At 52.3% G+C, this 14,981-nt stretch overlaps 1 protein-coding gene across 2 annotated transcripts in view; it reads left to right on the top strand.

Annotated features, from left to right (window-relative positions):
* Positions 1-815: 815 nt before the first annotated feature.
* Positions 816-14,981, top strand: part of SRGAP3 (SLIT-ROBO Rho GTPase activating protein 3) — a 71,752-nt gene continuing 57,586 nt past the window's right edge. For both annotated transcript variants that reach the window (XM_021542572.2, XM_021542571.2), the window contains exon 1: positions 816-945. In XM_021542572.2, the coding sequence (XP_021398247.1) occupies positions 879-945 (67 nt within the window). In that variant the 5' untranslated portion in view covers positions 816-878. The remainder of the gene's footprint in view (positions 946-14,981) is intronic.

Here is a 14,981-nt window from a genome sequence, read left to right as displayed (position 1 = left end):
ATTTGTGTAATGAGCTGGGGTTATTTTTTAAAGTTGGCAGAGTAACTGTGAATCATCAAATCTCCCTGAATTCACTCCTCACAAGACACCCATAAAAGCGCCCATTGTGTGGAGCAGCGATGGGAGCGGAGCCGGGGCCGGACAGACGACAGAGGACCCGCTCAGCGGATTGTGGATCTGCAGAGCCGAGTCCGCGCATCGCCTGTCCGAGGGCGATGGACTGGGTCCCCAGCGCTCAGCTGGGACCCTGACAGAGCGCCTTCTCCACTGATGTTGCTCCTGCTGGAACGAACACTTTCTCCTTTTTTCCTTAGTTTTGACAAGCAGTGACAAATCTGCTGCAGTGCACCCGCGCTGTCCAGCGGCGGCCGGATGGTGCCGGAGCCCGGGCTGCGGAGGGGCCGCTCCGGGAGGGGGAACACGCGGGGACAGCGACACGTCCCGCGGCGGGGGGACACGGCGGGGACACGGCGGGGACACGGGGCGCTCCGCAGCCGAGCCGTGCGGGGCCGGGGGGCGCGGCCGAGCCGAGCCGAGCCGTGCGGGGCCGGGGCGGGGCCGGGGCGGGGCAGGGGCTCCGGAGCGCCCGCCCCGCGCGCAACCTGAGCGCAGGAGCGGCGCCAGGGCCCCGCCTCGGCCGGCGGCGGGAGCGGCTGCGCTCGGCTCGGCTCGGCTCGGCTCGGCTGCGCCCTGCCCGGCTGCGCCCGGCCGCGCTCCGCTCCCGGCGGCGCTGCGCTCCCCGCGCCGCGGGCGCTGCGCGGGGTCCCCGCGGGGTCCCCGGCGCCGCCAATGCCGGCGGCCGCTGGCGGCGGCGGGGCCGCGGCCGGGTGAGGCGGCGGAGCGCGGCGGTGCCGGCGGGGCCCGCGCCCTCCCGCACGATGTCAGCGCAGGGCAAGTTCAAGAAGGACAAAGAGATCATCGCCGACTACGAGGCGCAGGTCAAAGGTGCGGAGCGCGGGCGCGGCGGGGCCGCCTTTGTGTGCGGGGCGGGGCGGGGACGGGCCGGCTCCGGCCGCGGGGCTGCATCGCCGCCCCTCCCGCGCTGCGGCAGCGCCGGGCGCGGAGCCGCGGCCCCGCGGAGCCGGCCCGGCCCGGCCCGTGCGCAGCGGCGCTGATGGGCAGGGGTCGTGCCGCCCTCCGGGGCAGCGCCCTGCGCCCGCCGGGCGGCGGTGGCTGGGCGAGCCCCGGGCTGTGCGGGGTCGGGGCGCTGCCCGCGGCCTCCCGGTGCCGAGGGCATCGATGCCGCCGTCCTTATGTAAGGAAGGTCGCCTTCGTGCTCCGGCCCCTCGCCTCCAGGCCCGCAGTCATTATTATGCAAGTGCCGGTAGTGGTGCGGGGTGCGGAGCTGTGCGGCAATCGCTGCGTTCCTGAGTGTTGGAGAGGAACAAAACTAGAGGTTTTATCTATTGAGACCGCTGGGCAGCAAGTCCAAGCCTCCAAGTTAATCTTGTTTCGAAGGGAAGTTGGTACCCTGTGACACATGGCAGCCCTGCAGCCCAGGGAAGGGCTGAGCAGGCTGGAGGCAGAGGGAAATGGGCCGGCGTAAGCTTGTCCGTTGCACACCCAGGGATTCTCGCGTTGGTACCACACTGTAGTAATGGGCATTTCTGGATAACTTAATAAATCAACTCCTTATTGCGATAATTGCTAATTCTGTTAGCTGATGACAGTTCCTTTTCCCACCTTCAGACAGACGATACTCCTAGCTGCTTACTTCATGCCTTTCACTTGCATTGCCTCCTTCAGTCCCCCCATTATTATATAAAACCAGCTCCACTCTCCCTTTGCTCAGTTGTTTTATATGGATATCTGTTCACCACTAGATTATATTTAAGTCCAGGATATGGTTAATTAAAAGTATAAAATATCTTTTCTGCAGATTAACTTTGCTTGTGCAAACTCGAGAGCTTCCATTTTTCTCCAGATCCCTGCTCAGCTGGGTGATGGCTGGGCTGCACAGGCTCTGCTTGGAAAAGTCTCTGCCCAACTGCGGCAGCGCGATGCCAGAGGGAGGGATTCTGGGGAAGGGGCTGGCTGTTGGTTTCGTGCCATTGTTTACTTTCGTGAATTTCAGTCTTTTGTAGCTGGCCTCGAAGAGTGATGGAACAGTCACAACACGCCCTGCTCTGTGCCAATTACCTTTCTGTTTGTGTGTAATTTGGGCAAATTGATGTTATTGCACCCTGCAGTTAAATAGATGAAATATTCTTTTAGTCTGTGTTATTGTTCGTTTTATGGGAGGGGATTTGCATTTGTTCCTAGAGACTGTCCCATGGCTTCACATTATTCTCAAAGATGTCCTGGGCCCGGTGATTCCTGCTTCTCGAGTGCTCGGGGTGCAGAGGTGACACTGGAGGCAGGACTGGTTCTGAGCTGCTCCAAAAGCTTTGCTGTAGATGTCTCCAGCGTTTTTTCTGATTGTTGTTTGTGACTGGAGTACTCATGGGCCATGATCATTCTTGGCCTGGCTTCTGTAGCCTCATGGTTTCCATATGTGAGGAGTTAATGCTGGAGTGTGTGAGGGTGTTACATTACACCACAGTGATCACGTTTTGGGCAGCTGTAATGCAGACAGTTTGCTGATGGGCCAGTAATAATTTCCTTGGTACTGTTCTGTGCATAATTACCCATCCAGAAATGTCTGATTCCTGATACAGGGTACTCGGTCTGTGTTTTCAGCTGAATAAAGGCTAATTCTTATGTTGACAGGGTGTGCCTGTGCTGGAGCTGGGGAGAGCTGGGCAGTCACACCCCAAGGCCCGTGTGTGCTGCCTCTGGGGAGGTGGCAGCTCTGTCCCTGGACACCCTGGGTCTGTCACAGCAGCAGGGTGGTCTCGGGGTGCCCATGGTGAGATGCAGGGGCTCCAGTCCTCACAGCTGTGACTGGATAGCCTTCACTTGCTGTCACTGCTCTGTGGGGACCAGGGTGGTCCTGGTTTTCCCACCTTGCTAAACTGTGGGAGGAGGAACCATCTGAGTTCAGAGGGATTGGTGCAGGGCTCTGCTGTGGCCTGTGCTTCCTCACTAAATAGGAGCAATGTGAACAAAGGTGGCTGAGCAGGCTGGACAGCAGTTGGTCATTGCATTTGTAGGGAGCCAGGGAGGGCTGGTGCCCGAGGATGCACTGCAGAAGGAGCAGGCTTTTTTGTGCTCAGCTGTGTGTTGAGAGTGCCAGCCCGACATCTAAAGCTGTGATCATCTAAAGCTTCTCTGAGGCTGTGACTGTGGCCATGAACACCCACCTCCACTAGTGCACAGTTTGGTCTCTCCTGGCTTTACTGGAGGATTGGATGTAGACAACCTCATTATCCCAGATATCCTGTTTATTTTCTTCAAGGATTGAGCCATTACACTGTTCATATCTAATGCCTTGCTACCCTCCTGAAGACAGATGCCCAAGCCTCCTGAGAAAGACTAAATTGAAAGAGAAATAGGGATAAAGAAGAGGGGAAGTGGTGGCAAGGGGGACTAATAACCAGAGTGTTGATACAGAAATGCTGAAATATGAAGCTGATAATAGATGAAAATTTGAAGCAGTGATCTCATGATATGGAGAATGGGCCTGGAATCTGAACACAACACAGTGCCCAGGGCATGGACAGGAAAATGGAAGGGAGAAAGGTAGAAAACCCTGCATGTGAGCTTCAGGGCATATGTCAGCATGGATGGAAGAGAAGTAGCCCCAGCAAAGCTGCACTGGAAATGCATTTGAAGACGAGGTCAGAGAGGATTGGAAGGGGGCAGGGTGCTGCTGCTGTGAGGTGTCAGCCAGCGCTGGGCGAGGCGTTGATCTGCCAGCAGAGCCTCAGGTGTGAAAAACCAGAGAGAGGAGCTGAGAGCACACCTGGAATGACATGGAGGCAAGAGCAGTTGCTGAGGCCGATTTCAGGGAAGTTTGGCTGAAGCCTCTAGCTCTGGCTGTTGGAATTAGAGCACAGGCTGGGGTGGCTGTCAGGAGCTGCAGGTGGGAGCTGAGCCCTGCGGGTGCTGCAGCCTCGGGTCAGCAATCGAGGCGAGACTGGAACGGGGAGGGTTGAACTGGGAATTATCTTCATGCACAGGGTGATTTGTTGGCCGTGATGGCTCTGTTCTTTCCCTGGAGAATTGTGTCTGCTCCTCTCATGGTGGGGAGGAGTTGTGCGTGGGGTGCCTGTGGGTCTGCTCGGGAGCCCTGCCATGTTCTGGGTGTCTGGGAGGGCTGGCTGTGACAGGAGCTGGCGGTGCTGCAGGGTGTGTGAGGCTCGGGGTCGGTGCCACTCTGCTTTTGGGAGTGGGAGGACGCGATGGCTGCTGGCAGCGGGCGCAGTTCCTGCAGCTCTGCAGAGTTTGCAGCCTGCCCGTGCATGGAGCCCTCTCTCACCTCCCTGCACACACGCAGCGCTGGCAGGCTCCTTCCCACGGTGCGGTCTCTCCTGTCAGGTATCCAGGCTCTGTCCTTCTCTGCTGCTGCTGCTTTGCACCCTCCAGCTGTCCGGAGAGCTGGCCCCAGCACTGGCAGGAGATGCTTGCTGGATGGTACCAGAAAAGAACACTTTTAGGAAGCAGGTTTTCTTATTTGCCTTAGCCTTGCAGACAGGAGTGGTGGTGTTAAAAATAAACACCAATGGAGATATGGCTGCAGATTTACAACTGCCACATGACAGCTGCCTGCGGAATACAGAACACAGCAGATCCTTGGATGCACAATTTAAAGTGCGTGTTTTCAGATGTACAGGTTTGTTTTTTGTTTTTTTTTTTTTTTTTGTCTATCTGGCCAGAAATCTAAATAAATGTCTCTCCCTCATGGTTACATGCCTGATTTGTGGCTTTAGTGCAGCAAAACAAACCAGTTTTAATTATGCAGATTGCAACTGACTATGGTCCAGCATTGGCAATCTTGCAGAAAATTGTGCATTGTGTTGATTGGCTGTTTAATTTTATATTGCTTCCTACAGTTTTGGCTTAACCCTGGCAAAACACAGGTCCCTGTGTGATCCCTCTGGCTGCTGTTGGCAGGAGACTGCTGCGGCAGTGGCATCCTGTGTGACTGGCAGGTGACATGATCCTTCCTGGTCCTGGAGGTGGGGCTCTCCAAATGGTGCATCTGGCTGCATAGTGGCAAGGGGATGATTCCTTGATTTCTGTGACTCTTAGTTGCTGTGTAAATTGATAATAAAATCAGAGTTTGATGGTTTTAGCATCTAAAAACACTAAAAAGATTTGCAGACTTGGGCCAAAGAAAACTAATGTATTCTTTCTCATTTTCATAAAGTTTAGGTTAATTTACCACCGCCCATTATCTTCCTTTGATTTCTTCTATTGCAGTAGCTCCATCCCTTATTTTGTGTCTGTTTTCTTTTCCTACCTCTTGCCCTCTTTCCACTTTGCTGAGAAAATGTTGGGAAAATTCCCATGCCAATCATTTTCTAGGATACTGGTTTGCTCAGGGGAGGAGCTTTGCTTCCCAATGTGGAGGAGCATCAAGGCTTGAACTTGACAGCTCATTCAATGAAATGGTTCTGTGCAAGAGGGAAAGTTGCACCCTTTTGTGAGGGCTGGAGGGAAACTGCTAAGTATTAATCACAGAAACAGATAGAAGATGTCTGTTGGCTTAATTGTTGTGCTTAACAAAATGTGGGGGAGCGTCACCCAAGGACACCCAGTGTGCCTGGTATAGCTCAGCTGGCTCTGGTGGAGCTGTCTGCAGCAGGGAGAGGATCCTGATGACTCTGATCTGCTTTCTGCTGTGAGACTTTGGGAGAGCTGCTCCACGCTGCTCCTGGCTGTCAGCACCCCCTTCCCTGCTGTGTTTCCTCCGTGGGTCTGGCAGATGGCTTTTACAGAACCCTGTGTGGGCACTGGACAGGCCATGGGCAGGGATAGCGGGGAGTTTAGATGTGAGTCCCAAGAAAGATTAATTGTCAGTTTCTAATGGAAGGAATTTGAATTTATCAGAGATGTTCCTGCGAAGTGCAAGACCTGAGCACTTCAGCAGAGGCTGGGATGGTTCAGCTGAGTCAGCAGCTCCTGCCTGTGACTGGGTACCAGCAGCTCTGTGCAGCTGCTGGTGGCATGGTCCATCCATCCTCGGCAGCGTCTCCTGCTTGTCTGCATGACCAGAGGTGAGAACTGCTGGGCAATAAGTCCGGGGTCATGGCTTGTCCCTGGTCAGGGATCTGGTGGCAGGAGCTGGAGTCCTGCCATACTCTCAGGTGATCTAGTTACAAAAGAAGGGTATTTTGATCCTCAGCCTGGCTGTATTCTTTCTTGATAGCTGGCAGGTGCCTGGGTGTGCAGCTGGCATTATTTATCAGTCTACCTCTCCTCTTGATAACACTAAAACCCTCTTACAACACTTACTCAAGGCCTGTAGCTAGTCCTCGTTCCAGGTGAAGAGTTTTAAGGGCCGTTAGAGTGCAGCACCAAATGCCCTTCAGGTGCTTAGCAGATATTTGTAAGCGTCTGTACGGTGCGGTGGTGTAAGTTCTGTGTGCAGTTTCAGCCCCTGCCAGGAGCAGGCTTTACTCTCCCTTCTGCTGCCTGTGGAAGATGGGGGGACCCTCCCTGCTGAGCTCTCAGGCTTTCTGCTGCCTGGCTGTGGCTTGGTTTCAGAAGCTGTTTGTCAAGCTGCAGCAGCAGTGGCTCCTGAACCCCTGCCTGGGGCAGTCACACAGGTAACGCCTGGCTGGGGCTGCGAGGCTCGGCGTGTGCCAGCGTGCTCCTGGTGCTACTCCAGACAGCTGGCACCGAGCGTCTCCCCGTCCTCACAGCCCCCCTGCCTCTGTAGTCTGACTGTTCATTTAATCCCAATAGGCTTTTGCTGAGCTGCCAGCAAGCCCTCCTCCTGAAAAGGTGAATATTCCTTCCCAGTTACTAACGTGCTGTGGGTGCCGCACCTCGGGGTGCCAGGGCTGTGTGCCACGCAGTGGCTGAGCACAGGAGGGGGTGAACAGTGGGTCCGTGGGGTGGTGTGGGCTGTACCTGTCTCTGCTGACCTCCTCGGGCTGCCAGCCCGTGCCCCCTGCTCCCGATCTGCGCCTCTGCTTATTGGATGCACTTTGCGCTGTTCGCCTCTTCGAGAGCCTGATTTGTAAACTTCTCCCTGACAAACTGGCCTGACATAACTTATTTTAGTCTCCCTTTTCTCTCTGGAAGGCAGTTGCAGTGGTTTGGACAGAGGCAGCCACTGAACAGTGTATTGCAACATGCAATTTTAAGAGAGGAAGCAGAGTATCAAAATAAAACTAGTGAGGGAGTCCATGTGGGCTGTGGTGTGTTCCCTGGACTGGACCCAGCTGGTGTGATGGGGCTGTGTGTTCCTGACTGCCGGGGTGCTGTGGGAGTGTGTGATGCCTGTGATTTTCCAGCAGCTTGGCTTTAGAGTTCACGTGAGAAAGGCCCCATCACAGGGCAGCAGCCAGCCCAGGGACATGCAGCCCTGCTGTTGGTCCCGAGGTTCTCCTATTTCTCCCAGGGTTGTTGGTGCTCAGCAGTGAGGAGACAGCTGGTGGGATGGCCGAAGTAGGGAAGGAGAGGTTTTAAAGCCTCCTTCATTTAAATATTCCCCTTTGTTTTACCAACAAAGACATGTAGAAAAGGTGTGGCAGCGTAATCCCAGAGTGGAAGCTGGTGCTTCCCAGCCTCTTGTGGAGTGGGTCCCCCAAGTCAGCTCTGCAGGCACAGCATTATCAGAGGGGAGCAGCAGCAGTGCCTCTGGCTGGTGTCCACATGGCTGTTGGGATCTGTCTGTCTGTCTGTTCTAGGTGGGTCTCCAGTTGGGGAACCTCTGGCCTGGGAGCAGTTGGGGGCCAGAGAGCTGGGAACTGGGGGAAAGCTGCTGCTGTCAGTCTCTTGTTGGCATGTCTTGTGCTGTTGAGCTGCCTCGAACGATCTGCCTCCCAGAAGTGCTTCTATTAGCTTTCCAAATGTGCTTTCCTGGCCACGAAGCTGTGCTGATGTTCAGGGAGGTTCTTTGTGTGGTGCTGCAGGTTTTAGTCTGGAAACTGCAGAGTTTGGGAAAATTACACAGCCACACTGTGTCCAGCAGCTTCCAAGAAGCATTTCCATTAGTATTGGTTGCCCTTCTTGCCTTTGAAGTTGGAGAATAGTTTTGAAGACGGCGAAAAAGCCTTCAACTTTTTCACCTCAGCCTTTGGGAGGAGCAGTTGTGGCAAGTCACTGGAATGTGTCTGGCTTCCCAAAGTAGCTCTGGAAAACATTGCTCCATCTTGTAGCAATGGCAGGTGTGCAGGACAGCTGAGGAGCTTGCTGCTGGAAGGAGTGTGGAGTTAGATGGTCTCAGTGTCTGTATCAGCTGGGAGGGAAGAGGATGTTACTCCTTGGTTGAGCATCTCTGATCTCCTGCCTTAGGTGTAGAGGATGTTACTCCTTGGTTGAGCATCTCTGATCTCCGGCCTTAGGTAGAGGAGAGGGAGTGCTGCTCTTTGGATTCTGTTCTTCCTGCTGCTTCTGGGGGTGCTCAGGGCTGCAGCCCTCCGGAGCAGGGAATTTATTCCATGTGGTTCACGCTTTGCTTATTACTGGAGACAGCAAAGTGAGCTGCAGCAGTGGGGTGGAGCTGGTGCTGTTGTACTCGGGCTTGTATTGTAAGTGTAAATATTTAGGAAGACAGAAGGATACAGACATGAAATTGGCTGCAGTTCACGAGATAGAGGACTTACTTTAATGATTCCCATTAAGGGAAGAGGGAATCTGGTTTTCCATGGCCTTTCTTCACCTGTTAGTCCAGCTTTGTGGAACAGTGTTGCACACAGCAGGACTGCTGTAGAAGGCCCTGTCATGGATTTGCTGAAGTGTAGTGGCTTCTCCTTCACCATGACAGAGCCCAAAGATCTCTTTTCTTCTTGCTGCTTTGTTTGTTTGAAGAGTCGTTTGCGGTCTTGCTGCTTTGCTTGTTTGAAGAGTCGTTTGTGGCCTCCAGGCACTTCTGTGGCATGGTGAGAGCCCGGGGGGATGTTGTGCGCTTGGAACTTTAAGAGGAGATTATCTTGAGAACAGATCTAAGCTCGAGATCATCAGTTTGATAATTTTAGGTTGCTGGCCTCATGTGTGTGCAAAGTTTTTCTCTCTGTCAAATAATAAATCAGCAGTTGCTTCATGGTAACATGGGTGTTGGCAAGGACTGAAAATGCTTCCCCTGCTACTCATGGTGCAAGCTGGGTACCCAGATCAGCTGAATGCTTTCCAGAAACTTTGTGTGTGTGTAACCTTCTGGCTGCCAGCAGCTGGGATCCAGGGGAGCTCACACAGTGAGTGCTGTGGAACATCACTGTCAGTGTAAAGCTCTGGCTCAGAGCCTGGCTACAATAGGTAGCACTGGCTGTCCATCCCTAGTGACCTAATGGCTCTAAATGCACTGGCTTTGGAAAGGAGTCTGTGTTTAAATCTCTACTCCCTTTTTTTTTTAACTTCATGGAAATTGGACTCCTCATGACACTTTAATCATTGAGATTATGGAAGAGTAAGGCCAAGAGATCAGACACTTGGTGTGGCAGCCTGAAGCTTTTGTGTTGGCAAAGACTTCAGAGACAACTGAAGATTTTCTCTGTGTGAAAACAGATTAATTGATCTTTGGGAAAAGCTAAATGATGTTTCATTCAAGAGAGCTTGTTAGTGTTGGGAATGTTAAAGATCCAGACTTGTGTCTGAGCTGGAGAGAGAGAAATCCTGCTGCCATTTTGCAGTGCTGGCAGCGTAGTGGGACTGAAGCTGCAGGAGAGCTTGAAGGTGCGAGCTGCCAGAGGGTGATGGTCAGGAGGCACAGCCTTGTGCAGACAAGTCCTGTTTGGGAACGTTGCCCTGCAGTGGAATGCAGTGCGGATCAGTGGGCTGTGGCTTAGGACAAGATGGGAATGGTGTGAAAAACGCCGTGTTTAGCTGCTCAGTTAGTGCAGGAGGAAACGCTGCTGGCAAGATTATCCTGCCAACAGCAGAGAGTATATTTAGCTTTTCCTTAAAATCCCCATCTAGTGCTCCTGCCTGCCCTCAAAAGCTGATAAGTGACTGCAGAGTGGCGCTGAGCAGGTGACCCGTGGTCACTGTGGAGCTGTGTCTCTGGACCTTGTGAGCCAGACGGGGATGTCTGGTCAGTGGTGTCTCTGGAAGGGTGCCGTGGGCCACTGACCAGCAGGGACTCCCACTGGAAGGAGATGCCCCACCTGATGGAGATGTATTGGGCCTTCTAAGAAAATGTTATTGTAGGCACCTGTTCTTGCTCCTCTGTTATTTGGGAAAGTGTGCTGATTCCTCTGCAAGGACAGTGTGCCCTAAATGACCCTTTAGTGGTATGGAAGTCCTCCTCTGGCCAAAGAGAGAGAATTTAATTTGAAAATATGCTCAGCTGCTGTCAACCATGTCACTGTGTGTTTAAGAAAGTCCTCTTCAGTAGGTGGGATGTCTCCCATGGACTGTGGCCTGTGGTGCTTCTTGCCCTTGGGATCATGTGCCATGTCCCTGCTCAGATGTGGGATCATGCAGTGTTAGGAAGGAGTCATGCTGATCCTTCACCTTGCTCTTCATCCTGCAGTGGCTGAAGCCTGTCCACACCCACCCCTCCAGCACGACCAGTCAGGGGAACTGCTCCTTTGGCATGTCCCTTCCTGTAGGTAAAAATCCCCGTTGGTTGTCAACTGAGGGCCTCAGCAGCCAGCTGTGTGCCCCTGGGTGCTCCCTGCTCACCAGGAGGGTGTCTGCACATGGCAACTCAGTCAGTCACTCTGCCACTACGGGCTGGAGTACTGTGGGCTGCTTTTGTTTTGCTTTTGGTTTTGTTTCATGTTTTTTTTCTCTTCCAAAGTGGGTATGTTTTCCAAAATGTGAGCACTTTTACCATCAATGTTATGTACAGTGAAGCATGCTGAGGCCAGCAGAAGTGAATATCATGCTTCAGGGTGGAATGTGATTGCTGGAGAGATGAGAAAACAAGCTTCCCTGTGCAGAGTACACAATTGGCTGGATATGTTAGAGTTTCACCTGCATCATCCGAGCAATGCTCTGAGAGGACGCTGGATTTGGTTCCCTGGCATGTCTTTAAATACCCGTGTAATAGCTTCCAGGCAGCTGAGAGTATTAGGGGCTGTTTTCCCAGCGCTTCCGAGAGGCAGCGTGGGGCCGGAGGGCAGCCCTGGGAGCAGGACAGCAGTGGGGTCCTGTGCCAGGCACATTCTTCTCTCTCTGGATTTTTCATAGAGGAGCACAGAGGAAAGAAAGATAACAATTTCTATTTCTGCTCCTTGTTTTCCCATGTGGAATGTGTTTGCAGAATTGTTTACCTGGGGTGAGTGCTTGGTTGGATTCTGGTGAGGATTGTTTGAGCTGATGGCCAATCCAACCCACCTGGGGCTGGGCTCTTAGAGAGAGGGGCATGAGTTATGAGTTAGTTATGGTAGTTAGAAAAGTAGGTAGTTTTAGTATCTCCTTTAAATAATATATGAATGTATTCTATTATAGTTATAATAAAGAAATCAGTCAGCCTTCTGAACTGAGTCAGACATCATAATTTCTTCCCCCGGATTCACCCGATTTGCAATAGGTCCCAGCCTGTGCCCTGTCCTGTGGCTGTGCAGTGACCCTGTGGTGTGAGCCCCAGGGACCCGGAGCCCCAGGGTCCTGTGCTGGGCTGCGGGGCTCAGCCCCAGCTCAGCTGCTGCTTCCTGGGGCAGCACAGAGCACTCCTTGGCTGTGGGGCAGAAATGGATGGAGCTTCCCCAGCAGCAGCAGTGCATACCTTCTCCTGGGGATGTCCTGCAGCTCCGGGAGAGAGAGCAGGCTGCAGCCTGAGCTTGCAGCCCTCGGGATGGGGAATGCTCACTCCTGAGCTGGTGTACAGAAATAAATCCCTGTGGCCTGGGAGAGCTCGCCTCACTCTGGGAACGAAACCTTTTGTTGTGTCACACCTTGGGGAGCGTGAGCTGTGGCTGGATGGGGCTGGGCATCACCAGGGAGAGAAGGAGAAGCTGGGCACATTGTAGAGGCCATTGTGCAGCAGGTGCCCTGTGAGGGTGCCAGGTCTGCCTGCACTCCGTGCTGCACCCAGAGAAGGGCTCGGACCACCTGGAATTGACTTCTGCAGTCATAGCCCGAAACGCTTGTATTCTGCCAGCTTTTCCTTTAATCGTTCTTGATTTTATTTTCCATTAAACTCATTAAATGTTTTGTAGGGGGATTTCCTATTGCCCTGTTCTTTTTTACCACTAAAGTGAATGGGACTTCTACTCTGGTAGTAAATGAACATGGAAATCAGGATCTCCACTGTAATTGGATTTTTCAAACAGCTCAGGAAGAGCCTGAGGAAGTGTGGCAAAAAAGAGTTTTCATTTGGAATAGATCAAGTAACCTGGGAATGCGACTCTCAGCAGGTTCTTTCAAAGCATTTTTTGTTTCTTTTAACATCTTTGCTGGATCGTGTTCTGAGTGACTCATGGCTTTAAAAGCATTTTTTTCCTGCATGTTTTTTCCTGCTTGTGCGCTCTTGACCTACTCTTGCTAAAATTCCTAAAGAAATACTAAGTAAACATATTGTAAGTGAAAATGTCATAATCTAAACCCCTTGAAGTGAAATCATTACAAAGCGTACTCATGTATCATTGTTCTGAAGGATAGCAGTGTGAGATGCACTGTTGAAATAACAATAATCTGTTCCATGGGAGAGGCCAGCTCCAAACTTAGGGGGAGTGGGAAGAAGAGGAAAAAAGAAATGCACTCTCTTTGCCTCTCCTAATCACACAGCATGTACTCGTGCATCCCTGGGACTGTGTTGTTGATGTAGCTGCCTACTACTTTTAGGTGCCTGTCCAGGGCAGGGAGGAGACATCTGTGTTGCACAGGAGAGGAGCCTGGAGCAGATGGTGTACCTTTCTTAAGGCTCTGGATGGAAGGAAGTAATTTTGCAGGTCACAAAGCCAGAGAGTAATTTCAGAATTAAACCTTCACTGGGGGTTTAGTGGTGGTTGGTCATGGGAAGAGTCACAGGTTGTGTCCCCAGGATTCCCTGACTCTGAGAGCTGGGTGCAAACCCAGCTACCCCGCTGGATTCTGGTGCGTGTGGTCTTGTTGGTGTGCCAAGAATTTACATGGAGGCTGGACACCTTGTCACTGTGAGTTTGCTGCAGTGTCCTTGTCTGTGGTGTACATCACAGTGACAATGAAAAAGACATTTATGCTCACCAAGCTAACTACTGAGCCTGAAGCAATTCATGCTGGCAGTACACCTTTAGAAGAAAGAAAAAATCTTCAGTGTTTTCTTTCACTTTTTTTGGGTCTTCACGTGGCGATATGTATCCAGAGTTTGTTGGGAAGAGCTCCCTGTGTCCAGTCTTTGCGTGCGGTCTCGGGTTTCTCAGTAGCTCATCTGCTCTTTGTCAGCCTGTGTCCCTGACCTGCCAGGACAGAAGGACAGCTGGTCCTTGCAGGCTCTGAATTGCCGGGGTGTTACTGTGGCTCCAGCTGCAGCTTCAGTGGGCACCCACCATCCTCGACTCCTGGGGTCACCCTGGCAGTGCTGCTGAGCTTTCCTGTTCTCCGGCTTTGCAAGAACTGTCCCGCTGAAGCCGTCCGTGTGTCCTGGATGGCACTGCCATGCTCCCCTCTGCTGCTGTCCCTAAGTGCTGCCTGCTTGCTGTTGCACTGTGGGGCTCTTTAATTGTTGTTTGTCGTCGTGGGAATTGCTTGTTCTAAAACCAATTACAACCTGACAAAACTGATCTGCCTTATTTACAAATACATCCATCTGGTCATGGATTGCCTGATAGCGCTGCCAGAGCAATGTGGGGCCTTGATTGCTGCCGAGTTACCAAGGGTTTCCCGTGCCATGCCTGGAGCTTTGCTGCGCGGGGCTCTTTGTAGGGCAGGGGACTTAGTGACTGAAGTGAGAAATGCTGTGTAAGCCAGGAGAGCTGAGGCAGCGTGTGTGTGTCCTGGCCCACGAGCAGCGGTGTGGAGGTGCTGCTGCAGGGCAGCTCCAGAGCACCAGTGCATGCCCTGCTGCTGGGGCGCTGCAGCTGTGCCCTCTGACGGGGCAGCCGCGTCAGGAGAAGGATGCACACAGCTGCTGGGGCTGGGGGCTGGAAGCCTGGGCTCTTCGGAAGGGCTGGTGCCCCTCGGGTGGCTGTTCCGTGCCCCTTGGCTGCTGCAGCAGCTGTGGGAATCCAGAGTGCGAGATCCCCGCCTGAGGGAAGCTGGCAGGTTCCTAATCCTCCAGAGACCTGCTTGATAACTGGGACAGGACTGGATTCCTGCTTGGAAGCTCTAGTCTCAGAGCAGGGTTCATGTAGGCAAGAGGAGGTGGAAGGCGCCTGGGGTGCGAGACTCTGATTTCTGCGTGTTCCTGGAGCTCAGCTTTGAAAAGGCTCAAAAAAGGAGAAAAATGAATGGCTGGTGTCAGGGCATTGGAGATAAAAACCACCAGATCTGGTAGCTGAAACTGTTTCAGACTATTTTAGTTTTCCTATGAATGTTCAGTTGCAGCTTAAAAAAGAACTGAGACATTATGAGTCAGTTCTGATTTCACCCTTGGGCCAGCAGTTCAAAGCTGAATATAGTGAATTTCAGAAGCCTTCACTAACAGCCTCTGTTCCTTGTTTACTCTGTGTGTGGCCCACAGAGGGGAGGAGACACAGACATACGTATGTTTGTTTATATATGCATGTAAACAAATATATGTAAGCAAAATAGGGAAGAGTTGCCCCACTAAAATAAGTAATTGTGATTAAAGTGTCTGGGTTTTGGCAAGTAACTGGAGGTAAGCAAATTAGTTACTGTGAATAACTGATATGAGAAATTCAGACCTGTTTTTGTTTGCGATTTATCTAGGAATGAACTTTCACTTTTATGTTTATGAATAATCACTGGGTTTTCTCTGCCTGGCTGAATAACTGAAAATTCATAAATTGGGATTAACTGTCAGTACAGAATACTGCAATCTGTGGAGGAAAACCTGTGTTTACATGGATCTAAGGTTTTTTTTTTATTTTCCATCACCATAG

This window comes from Lonchura striata, chromosome 12, assembly GCF_046129695.1.
Source record: "Lonchura striata isolate bLonStr1 chromosome 12, bLonStr1.mat, whole genome shotgun sequence".
Lineage (NCBI taxonomy): Eukaryota > Metazoa > Chordata > Aves > Passeriformes > Estrildidae > Lonchura > Lonchura striata.
This window is presented reverse-complemented; position numbering and strand designations above follow the sequence as displayed.